The following is a 12,432-nucleotide window of genomic DNA, read 5'->3' on the forward strand; positions in this document are numbered from 1 at the left end:
AGCTCTGGAATCACGGATCTGGAGCTGGGGGGAAAGTCCAGAGGGGTAGCCTCATTTACTAGAGCTTCTGCCAAACACGCGCACACGCGCGCGCGCGCGCGTACACACACACACACACACACACACACACACACACACACACACACACACAGCCACGCGTTTGAGGTTCACTAAACGTAGCCCAGAAACTTTAGGGCTGAAAGTGAGGCGGGGGGAAGGAGGGGTGTCGAAACCAAAAGTCTCGCATTCAACACCTGATCCTCAGTCTCGACGTCTGCACAACTTCCCTACATAGAGCTAAGAAATGCCGTAACACTCGCCACGGGGTTGACCCGATTGCGCCTTTCCCCGCCCGCAGCTCCAGGGACCGGAGGTACAGCGGCTGCTTTCCCACGCTTGGAAACGACCCACTGGCTCTTGGCTTTCGCAGAGGACACCCCTCCTCCCCTTCTCCCACCCTCGTCGCCTCTCAACTATTAGCCAATCCCAAGCGCCCCCGACTCCCTTAGGGGGCGGGCTGATGCTGTCCATCAGGGGCTTTTCGGTCCAATAGGCGGCGCCTGCGGGGGAGCCAGTCGCCAGGGAGGGGGGAGGATGGGGTTACACCCGGGACAGAACGCGGGGGGGAAGGGGGCGTGCCTGGAGACTGGGCACTTGCGCTCGCTGGAGGTAGGGACTGCAGCGTGGGAAAGAGCAAGCAGGAACAGATCGCTTCAGCCGCCGCTGTCGTGCAGCGCTCGCCGGGCTCTGCGCTACGCGGCAGACCACGGAGGGGAGGGGTGGGGGAAGAGGGGAAAAAGAGAAGCACCCAGGTGGGTATTTATTCTTCTTAAGTCTGCATTGTGCATCCTCCCCATTCAACAAGATGAAGCGACCTTGCGAGGAAACTACCTCAGACAGCGATATGGATGAGACGATAGACGTGGGAAGCGAAAACAATTACTCGGGGTGAGTAAGGGTAGCTCTGGTGGTGGAGAGTCGGGAAGGGGTTTATCCCCAACTGGAATTGCCCTAGGAGTGGCTGGAGCGTGCAGAAGAGAGACCCAGTGGTCCTCTAATCTTCCAGCGTGGCGAAGGCTTCGTGGGAAACTCCTAGTGTGGGCGAGCATCTCTTGCGAAATCTCGGAGAATATATACCTCTCGGGCATCCTGGTGGAGACCAGAAAACTTTTGCCTGTGGAGCCATCCGTATTTAGTTGAGTAGTGGTATTAGGGAGTTGTAAGGGACATGGTGTTGTTCTTGAGAGCTCTTGGTTTTTTAAGCCTTTGGGGGTAGAGTGGCACGGGAGGGAGGTGAGACGTGCGTGAAATACGCCTGTGGTTGTGAGAGATTTAGTGAGCCATTGATTTCCGAAGCCTTGGATCACCTGTAGCAACATCAGCTGTCATACCCCCCTGGGGCCTTTGCAAAGGACTAGGTAAACTTTAGGTGTTCCAGCTCCTGAAGAGCCACTTTGGAGCCTTTTGGAAAATGAGACTACTAGCAGGAAAAACAGAATGGTTATATTTTCTTTTAAAAGTTCAAAAATACTCCCTGGAAATTTTGAGATATTTTATAATGTCCAGACTGGCTAGGTGGCGCTTTGTAGAATGAACATGTGGAATGAACTCTGGCAATCAATCCTGAAGTAAAATGACCTTCTGTTATAAGGGTGCTTTCCGGCATCATCGTTTTGCCCCTGATATCAGCATGATTATTAGGGCTGAAAAAGCTTTGGGTTATGTTAATAGAAGCCAAATCTCCAGTTCACATGACAAAGTTACCTGGCATTTTAGTGCCAATGCAGGTCAAGTTATAATTGCCTCTAATTAACACTCCCAGGAACTGTTAAATTATTTACCTTCAACTAAGTGTCATTCACAGTTCAGGATTCTTGCCTTTTGAAAATTACTTTTATTTAGTATTTTCACAGCAGTCCAAACACCCAAAAGCCTAAGATATTTGAAAAACTTAAAAAGTCTTCTATCCCAGTGGTTCTCAGATTGTGATCTGTGGACCCAGGGGTCTTTGAGGTCAAAATCCCTTTTATACTAATGCAAGATATTTTCATTTCTAGTATAGTAACATGGATAGGAAACCCCCATAAATTAAAGCTCTTTGGAGGATCCTCAATAATTTTTGAGTGTAAAGGGATCCTGAGACTGAAAAGTTTGGGAACTGCTGATCTATTTTAATTATTAAATGTTTCCCAAAGAACGAAATGGCATAGCTCAAAAATGAGACTCAGGGTGCAGAAGATATTGAAGAAAAGGAGGTATGTTTGAGGAAGGAATGAAAAGGAAAGAGCAGAGCTAATTACAGTGGAACTTTAACATCATTTTTGAATGGAAATAGCACAAATAATAAAAACAGCAAATTTATTATTGTGAGATGTATAATCTTTGTTCATTATGAAAAAAGAAATGGATAACAATTGAGAGATTATAAAATTAATGAGAGAGTGAATACAAGGATGAAGTTCCCAGACTTAATAGGTAGATTTAAACCTAGACTTGAGGATTAGAAAGTTTTCAACTATAAAGCTCAGATTCATTTTCAAAGTAAAGCAGATTTATCTGGCTATTCCTCTTTAGTTTGATGCTTGTGTGTTAATAGCCTATTTCATTCATGATATTCTGGGAGTTAGATACATATGAATGTTAAATTTTTCTTGTGCTAAGAAATAAAATGAGATAGCTTTTGTTTATTTTAAAAATTGGATCTAGGGGCAACACTAGTGACATATGACCAGACTGTATCTATTTGATAACAGGACTTTAATGTGACCTTTATTTTAAAATAGCTTTACTTTATCCAGTGCCAGCAGAGAAAATGTTATCAGAGGTTAGCTGATTGAAAAAAATTCTTAAGTGGAACAATGATGTATCCAGACCTATACCTACCAACTTTTTCACTATAGGTAGAGGCCCAGAACAATGTTCTCTTATGGCCTTGATTTCAAGATTATCCATTAAAAGATGTAATTCAAACCGAGAGAGAGACCAGAAGGCCTAAAAAGCCAAATGTGGTAGAAGTGAAGGAAGAGTTAAGAAAAAAGAACTAAACACTTAGAGGAGTAGTGTAATCACTGAATATTTAATAGGTGGCATCAGGTACCCAGAAGGAACAATCATTGTGTTATGTAACAACTGACACATTCTTACTGTTTCATAGGCAAAGTACGGGCTCTGTTATTCGATCAAATTCTCCGACAACAACATCTCAGATTATGGCCAGAAAGAAAAGAAGAGGGGTATGTGTACTTTTTTTTCCACTTCTTTCTTTGATTTCATGAAATCAGTCTAGCATGTAAGTGTTGTATCTTTCCACTATGAGGAATATTACTATTCATGTATTCATAAACTTTCTTGTTTGTTTTTCTTTGGAATAGATTATAGAGAAAAGGCGCCGTGATCGGATAAATAACAGTTTATCTGAGTTAAGACGACTTGTGCCAACTGCTTTTGAAAAACAAGTAAGTTAATTTCCCTCCCTCTCTCAAAATGCATGTATGTGCACTCACACACACACAGATTCTCTCATCTGGAAATGTGGGTTTTTGTTAAAGCTCATTAAAATAATAGTGTATGTGTCCTGATCTGGCATAAAGCAGCCATTTCAATAAAATGCTTTGTTGTGGCAAAACTATTAAAAACATAATCCGTCTTGAAGCTGAAAAACATTTCCATTCTTTTGCTTCTTTTTCCCTTAAGGGTAGGAGTGTTCATGCTTTCTCTGTTCTTTCTATGAATACCAGTAGTGGTTTTGTTTTAAAATGTGCTGCATGCAGTATGCTTCAAAAAAGAATGAAATGCAAATTATACTTCTGTCTCAAATTGTGTATTTTTTTATTTAAACTTTTTCTTATTAAAAAAAAAAAGACAGCAGTCCCAGAAATAGCACATCTAACCCACAACCTTAAAGGATAAACTAATTTCCCAAGCCATTTACTTTCATTTTAATGCTTTGTTATTAACCTATTTGATTTGAAGCATCCTTTTAAAAGTATGGTATGGTCAGATTTGACTATGTAATTAACCATGCCCAGAATAGAAATACACCTTTAAAAATAAAAAACCCTTTGCCCAAGGAAGAAAGCAGAAAGCTAAACATTTTCAAAGTTGCTTGCTTCATGACTCATGAAAAGTAATATTTAAACCCATTATATAAGTTTGCTGGGAACAGAGACACCACATAGCATCCTTCAAAGGATACAGAAACTTAGGATAGAAGTATTTTCAATTTAGTTAAGAGTATGAGATAACAGTTATTTGTTCCATTTCATTGTTTGCACTTCATTAACACCACAAATATAATAATACAATCCCTACAAAGCCCTAGGAAAATGCCCAGAAACTAAAATTTTGAGTTATTAAGTCACTTGCAGAGAAACTACTTCTTCTGTCTCTATAGAAAAGATTAACACGCAGAAAAAGTACAGCATGTAATACACTATTCATTATAAATTCTTAATGGAGGAAAAATTACCCCAAAGACCCTCATTCTGTATCCTGAGTCTTTCCATAACGAAAAAAGTGACATAAAAAATGTAATTTTGATTGAGGAATGCTTTGAATCCCTACATGCTGTTATTAAAATATCAATTATCAATGCTTTTTAAATTTTTTCTGATTACTGAAAGTCTGTCCACAGTTATTAGGATCATTTGGTTTAGGAATTTTTTTGGTTTGTTAGATTTTTCTTAAATATTGACTTAAAACAACTTAAGCTTTAAAAAAACAAACCTCTGTTCTCTGGCAGTAAGTTATTATAAACACATGGGTCTCACATTGGCAGAGTTTGGTTACCAAGAACAGAGTCTTAGAACTTGTCATAGTATGATTAGAAGAGTATTCTCTCATGGAAATAAGTAACTTAGGGACCCTCACTACAGACTGAGTTCTGGTACTGTCTATTTAAAACAAGTAATGCTTAGAAATTGAAACCGAATCTTCGCTTCCGTTTTGAAAATATCAGAATGTAATATATTATACATTATCCATCCAGCTTTTGCCGGCCAGTCAAGCAGCCTTAAGAGAGTTCTATGTGTTCCAGTGGTTTTCAAAGGTATCTTTACAAAGAAATAATTTCAGCTGACATTTTTTAAATATTAAAGGCTATGTTCTTAAGGAGCTCATAGTCTTAATTGAGAGAACACATGCACAAATAAACAACCAAAGCAAAACATGGAGTGGGGGCGAGGTAGTATTTCTAATTCAATTATAGAGAAATTATCACAACTTTTAAAAAATGATTCAGAGGGTCTCTTAAGAATTTAAAATATTACCCAGATTAGAACTGAATTTTCATCTCATCTTTTGGATAGTGATACACAGAGTGACATCTGCTGGTCAAAACCGAAAAGGATTTTTTTTTTTTTAATGTCAGGGACTTTGTAGTGGACTAGAAGAAATTCTTTAATGGCAAAATCATTTTCTTTTTAAAAGCTTGTTATTTTTAAGAAATCAATTTTTAGAACAAAGTCATTAAAATCATTTATCTTTTATATCATAAGCCTGCACTTTCTCATAATACTATTTAACATTCAAAGTCAAAGGACATTTTTCCCTAAGATAAAAAATAGATACAAAGCTTTAAATTCTGGGCAACTGTATAGTTTCCATTATACAGTAAACCCATGGCATTCTGAATATACCTGAAAGTCTTTTGAGGGGTCAATTATTTTATTAGATTTTCAGTTAATCTTTAAAAGTAGATGTGATATAGATTACAAGTTATGGCATAGCATAAATAGTTACAACTACTCAGTGATATATTAAGAAGTCTGATAGGCAATTGAGATATATTGTAGGAAGAAATTAAAATAAGAAAATTCTTATATCAAGGGAAATTAAAACCATAACATAAAAGTTAAATTAAAAGAATACTATATTAAATTAGAACCTTTGATTTGTAAAGCATTATTCTTTTATTTTTCAAGGGATCTGCAAAATTGGAAAAAGCAGAAATACTGCAAATGACAGTGGACCATTTGAAGATGCTTCAAGCAACAGGAGGTAAAAGTAAGTCACTTTCTTCATTTCTCTTTTTCTGAAGCTGAACAGTTCTTTAACATTCTGGGATAGGCGGTCCCAGATTAAAGCAGTGGAAATCAATGCTAATGGCAGGATTAAACTCGTGGGAAAGGATTGCTGGAACAAAAGAAGCACTTGACCCTGGGCTTGTGTTTGCTTTCATAACACTGTGGGAGTAAAGGCTTCATTCATGGGCAGCCCAGTCAGAGATTTGTTTGGGCCTTCAGAAGAGCACAGAAATCTGCACCGGGAGACAAAACAAACACACAAACATCCAAACATAAACAGGAGATGGCGACAACCATTAGGCTGCCTCAAAACCAATGCTAGAATTTGATATAATGTAGATATCTGTAAGGAAGTGAATCTACAAAATTCTTTATTGTTTTGGATATCTTTTGTTTGCTGCAGGGTGGAGGGAAATGGAAAGCTATTTTAAATAACCGATAATAAACCTCTGTATTTCACACAATTAATGGAAATAACTATCCCCAGGCTACTGACCTCACATTTAGGTGCTAAGGGGAATCAGTTGGGCCATGGTTAAGTGGAGGTAGTGGAAAGATGAAAAGGAAATAAGTCTTTTAGGCAGCTATCTCTTTTTTTAAGACCTAAGATTCACATACTAAGGGACAGAAAGCCTACAGACTCCCATTCCCCTTCCATATACATCCATCAAGTTTTATATATAGGCTTTGCATGACTGTTCCCTCTTAAAGGATGTTCTTAATATATACATTAGCCACCTTACAAAGATGTTTAGGAAATACCTATACAGGGTGATTTCTCTCTGCCCTTACCGTCCCAAGTGTGGATTGGCATAATTAAAGTGGACAATGGACTGTTAAGTCAGGAGACCTAGGTTTTACTCCTGTTCTGTCACTTACTGTATGACTGGGACTACTCACTTAAAATAGCAATAAAAGCAACCACGCTGTCCCACTTCACTGAGTTGTCATGGATCAGCAACTTAAGGACTTTGTTAATTGTAAAGTTCTAATTAATCACAAAAGATGTGGCCTCAGACACTTTCTAGTTGTGAACTTGGTTAAGTCATTTAACCTCTATTTGCTTCAGTTTTCTCACCCATAAAAAAGGGATAATAATAACACCTACCCTCCAGGTTTTCATAAGAATAATTTTCATGAGATAATAATTTTAAAGCATTTAGCATAGTGCTTGAATACATGGTAAGCACCATATAAAGTGTGAACTGTTGTTATTATTAAGCATAATGAATAAAGCTTTAATTTCTGTTTTATTAAAAATAAGCCAAGGGGGCAGCTGGGTAGCTCAGTGGATTGAGAGCCAGGCCTAGAGACGGGAGGTCCTAAGTTCAAATCCGGCCTTAGACACTTCCCAGCTGTGTGACCCTGGGCAAGTCACTTGACCCCCATTGCCTACCCTTACCATTCTTCCACCTATGAGTCAATGCACAGAAGTTAAGGGTTAAAAAAAAAAATAAGCTAAGCCAAAAGTATAAGATATGCCATGGCACTGGAACTATTCAAACAAAGGCTGGATAATTATCAATAATGTTATAGGGAAGAATTATGATTTTTAAGTAGGAGTTCAACTAAGGACTTCTGAGTTTTCTTCTAATTCCAGATAAAAGGAGCCTGGCCCTATTAAGGTCAAATAAAAATATGATAGAATCCAGAAAAGCCATTGGATTAAGAGATAGGAACTAAGGGGACAGCTGGGTAGCTCAGGGAGTTAAGAGCCAGGCCTAGAGAGGGGAAGTCCTAGGTTCAAATCTAGCCACAGACACTTCCCAGCTATGTGACCCTGGGCAAGTCACTTAACCCCACTGCCTAGTCCTTGCCATTCTGCCTTGGAATCAATACACAGTATTGATTCTAAGGTGGAAGGTATAGGTTTTTTTTTTTAAAAGAGAGAGAGAAAGATAGGAACTAGGAGTTAATAGGCAGTAAACCTGAATGCCAAGTCTACCACCTACCATCTGTGTGACCTTGGTCAAGTCACTTTCTTGACCTCAGTTTTTTCACCTGTAAAATGAAAGGATTGGATTACATGATCTCTAAGGCCCGTCCAGGTTTATGTGTATGGTCCTGTGAACTTAGATTATAAAAGAATATATTTTCTTATTTCATACAACTACAATTCAACATTCTGAGACAGAAATGTTGGGCACAAGGGTAACTAGTATTAAAACACTCTCTTGTGTGCAGAGCACTATACTAGATATCAGGAAAAATGAAGGATTTAGATAAAAGCGAACTCTAGCCTTCAAGGAGTTTTTGGATTACTAGGAGGATAAGTAAAATTCAAACACAGACAGCCATAAAACAAAAGTAAATACTAGTTGCACTTGGTTGACATGTGCTGGTGTTCTTATATTTGAATTGAGCCGTAGCCCAGAGGCTATTCTTGGCTATTCAGAACAGTTCTGAAGTTTGTCTCAAAAGAACATTTTTTTTAAAAAGTTCATACTGTTTGTTCCTGGTAGGTCTTTTAAAAAATAATTAGGCAGATGATGCATAAAAGTTTTGGGAAGAAATATGCAGTTATTGTGTCTCTTAATTGATAGAATACCCTTTGTCAAAAGTTTTCAGCCTTGGGCTGTGCCTACATTCTAATTTATTTTTTAAGGACTTTTTAAAATTTTTGTTTGCATTTGGCATCAAGATTATTTTTTAGTTAATATTAAGATAGAGCAAACTACTTGGACTTTTTAAGTTGCATAACAAAAGTATGGCACTGGAATGCATTCAATTTATTGCTCTGAAGGAAAATTTCCTGGGAATTTCTGGAATAAATTGTTTTGCACCTTCTGCTGTTTCCTTTGTAGGTATGAATTTAGCTGTCTAATATCAGTTGCTAAAGTCATTTGGGCTCTATCTCACTAGAATGATGCTTCATTCCCTTGCCTCTGATTACATTATGTTGGGAGATTTCACCTTCCAATTTCATTTGTGAATGTAGATTTGCCAGGGTAAACAGCTCTAAAAAGTCATTGGAGATATTTGAACTCAAGTCTTTCTGATTCCATGCCCAGTACTCTTCTGTGCCACACTGCCTTTTAGAGGCCATTAAATCTGGCTCTTCTCATTTTTAAGCAGTAAAGAAACTGAGACACAAAGAATTGAGTGATTTGCCCAGGATCATAAAGCTAGTAAAGTTTCTAAAGCAATAATTAAACGCCTATCTTCCTGACTCTTAGGTCCAAGGCTCTATCTACTAAGCCATACTTCCTCCCATAGTTAAAAGATTTTAATTTCTTGAGTGCCTTTAATAGCAGGCTAAGGGGTCTGGGCTTTATCCTGTAGGCAATGGGGAACCACTGAAAGTTTGTGGAGTGGAGCAACAAACTAAAAACCATATTGATATAGAAATTCTTCAAGGGTTAATTGTAGAAGAAAGAAAATACAGGTAGAGTGACTAGTTAAGGGATTTGAACCACACTTAGGCAGGAAGTGATTGGGACTATGATGACATTATCAGGATAAAGAATTATATGTAATATAAAATTCAGTAATAAAATGTCACTCACAAAAGGTAAAAAAAAAAAGAAAAAGAAACTGAGGCCTCATCCTTCTATGTGAACTTTGGCAAATTAGTTAGCTTCTCTAGACTTCAGTTTCCTCATCTGTAAAATAAGGGAGCTAGATGATCCAAAGTCCCTTGCAGCTCCAAATCCTATAATAGTATGATTTACCTTTAGCCAATTATAACAATAATTTCAGGTGGTTGTGTGTATACACGAGTATGTACACTCACTCATCAGACTGTTCTTGGAAATGTGTCAGATAAACATGTGCTTAATGTTTAAGGAATGATTTTATTCCATGATTTTTTGATCCTCCTTTTCCATTTAGTCCATTCTACTTTTCATGGAACTCTTTTCTTCATTGGATTTCTTTTTCCAGTAGGTCCTCCAATAGAATGGGTGGCATTTATAACAAAATTCAGTGAAGTTAAGAATTCTGTTAGGTATCTTTTACTGTTAAGCAACCAAATTCTTACTAATGGAAAACTGAATAATATAGCTCTTCACATTGGTACCTGAATTATATTTTTTTAAACTCATTTTGTTTCCGTGAAGACGTTTTTTCTTCATGAGGAGCATTAACAAGATGTTTTTAGTTTGCCATTAATTAACTCAGCATGTCAAGATGCACTTATGATTTTACTAAGCAGACGATATCCTAATAAATTGTAAAGAAAGTCCCCAGACTGTGAAAATGTGGTATTTAGCATGTAGGTTATAAAGGCCAACACCAGAGAGAAGAGAGTAGGATATTATAGAGAGACCCTTTAATCTTCGATCTGTGTCGCATGTGAAGGAGACAGAGAGACTCTAGATCTCTATTACCATGAAAAGGCCTGCCATGGAATTCCATTCTCCCACAGTATAAGAAGAGAGCAATACCATGTTTTTTGAAGAGTCTGAAACACGAATGTTTTTAATTTCTTTTTCCACTGTAATATTTGATTGCAAGAACTGTTGCCTACTCTATTCCTAGATTTTGTCTCACATGTAAGTTACCAAATAACTTTAAAAAACTTCTATAAAACTTAAGAATGCAAATTAATATTGTGTTTAGAAGGAATCGGTTTTAGCTAAATCTGAGCAATGATGGAGTGGAACATCAGCTGGATGGTATTTGCTTATACTGTTTTCGTCTCTCTCCCTTCCCTTCTCTTCCCCTCTTCCCTGGCCCTTCACTTTTTCCTTCCCCAACTCTATCTTTCAGGTTATTTTGATGCTCATGCGCTTGCCATGGATTTCATGAGCATTGGATTCCGGGAATGCTTAACTGAAGTTGCAAGGTACTTGAGCTCAGTGGAAGGTCTGGACACATCGGATCCTCTGAGAGTTCGACTTGTCTCTCATCTCAGTACCTGTGCCTCTCAGAGGGAGGCAGCTGCCATGACTAGCTCCATGGCCCACCATCATCATCATCCTCTACACCCACATCACTGGACGGCTGCTTTTCACCATCTTCCTAATGCCTTGCTTCAACAGAATGGACTCCATGCCTCAGAAACCACACCTTGCCGACTCTCCACTGCATCAGAAGTGCCTCCCCCTTCCCACGGCTCAGCTCTTCTCACGGCCACTTTTGCTCATGCCGACTCTGCACTTCGAATGCCTTCCACGGGCAGCGTGGCTCCCTGTGTTCCGCCTCTCTCTACTTCTCTCCTGTCCCTCTCCGCCACCGTCCATGCTGCTGCCGCAGCAGCCACAGCAGCAGCTCATAGCTTCCCCCTTTCCTTCGCAGGAGCCTTCCCCATGCTCCCACCGAATGCAGCAGCAGCTGCTGCAGTGGCAGCTGCAACCGCCATCAGCCCACCTTTATCTGTGTCAGCAACTTCCAGTCCCCAGCAGACAGGCGGTGGAACAAACAGTAAACCTTACCGACCTTGGGGGACAGAAGTTGGAGCTTTTTAATATTCCCTGGAAGCTTTCTACTAGACTTTTGGCAGTAGTAACTGAATGTCCTTCATTTCAGTCAGCATAAAGGCCTGCACCCTAAAGGTAACAGCCATGACAGATGCTGGAAAATCCACCAAGGAACAAAAACACTGTTTTTAGACACAGATCTCACAAGAAGAAATGATGTTACCTTTTTTTCTTCTTTGTTTTTGCTTAAGGCTTCTTGTTAGCCAACATCAGTGAGCTTTTGAGAATGTCACACTCTTGTTACCTTTGCAAAGTTTATGAGGGAAATATACAGATCCCTGAGATAATCGTCCAGCTATTCATCTTCTCATGTGTGTGTGTGTGTGTATGTGTTGGGGAAGAAAATACTCCCTGGAATTCTCCCGAGGCTGGATGAAAAACACACAATTTCAAGTTTCATAAGTGCCTGAGTTATTCAATATTTTCTTCAGAAAGAAATAACATTGCACAAGAAAATAAGGTAGAGAGGTATGGGTTAAGAAATAAGAAGGGAGGGAGTACTGCGTTAGGCTAACAGACATTTGATACATTTCCAGGGAAGAGTGCACTGTTAAAACCAACAGAATTATTTAGCTAAAAGGAGTTACTGAGAAATAATTTTCAGGTTGAAAGGCCTAGTTTTATCTTACCTAGTTTACTTTCTTTGTACAGACTTGCCAAGTGGTGACATCTAGCATAGCATTGGTATAAGCAATTATCCTATCAGTGCTTGGATTAACAAACAATTCAGCACCACTTGCAAGCCTTCAGGCGCTTTTTAAAAAATTGGCTTAAAATTTGATGCTTCTTCATAGTGCACCTATGTATGTGTGTGTGTCTATACACACATACACACACATACTTTACATATATGTGTCTGTGTGTGTATATGTGTAATGGCCTACTAAGTGCCCACTGGAGGATATTTGATTCTTGCCAATACAAAAAAACTCCTTTGTAAGATGTTAAATTAACTTATTTAGTTGCATTTGGACTATTTTTATATATAT

General features: G+C 38.7%; 1 protein-coding gene across 1 annotated transcript; it reads left to right on the forward strand.

Moving 5' to 3' along the window:
* The first annotated feature begins 822 nt into the window (after window positions 1-822).
* Window positions 823-12,187, forward strand: HEY2 (hes related family bHLH transcription factor with YRPW motif 2). Its single transcript, XM_044674475.1, has 5 exons — window positions 823-948; window positions 3,155-3,233; window positions 3,372-3,455; window positions 5,922-6,003; window positions 10,734-12,187. The coding sequence occupies exons 1-5, from the start codon at window positions 866-868 to the stop codon at window positions 11,429-11,431; spliced, it is 1,026 nt and encodes a 341-aa protein (XP_044530410.1). The 5' UTR covers window positions 823-865; the 3' UTR covers window positions 11,432-12,187.
* Window positions 12,188-12,432: the final 245 nt, after the last annotated feature.

This window comes from Gracilinanus agilis, chromosome 4 (genome assembly GCF_016433145.1).
Source record: "Gracilinanus agilis isolate LMUSP501 chromosome 4, AgileGrace, whole genome shotgun sequence".
In the NCBI taxonomy this organism is placed as follows: Eukaryota; Metazoa; Chordata; class Mammalia; order Didelphimorphia; family Didelphidae; genus Gracilinanus; species Gracilinanus agilis.

Excerpts from the sequence above, each read along its gene's own strand:
- HEY2 (XM_044674475.1), top strand. The coding sequence starts at position 866 with ATGAAGCGACCTTGCGAGGAAACTACCTCAGACAGCGATATGGATGAG. Across the intron at positions 3,234-3,371 it reads CCAGAAAGAAAAGAAGAGGG|ATTATAGAGAAAAGGCGCCG; the intron begins GTATGTGTACTT and ends TCTTTGGAATAG. Across the intron at positions 6,004-10,733 it reads TCAAGCAACAGGAGGTAAAA|GTTATTTTGATGCTCATGCG; the intron begins GTAAGTCACTTT and ends TCTATCTTTCAG.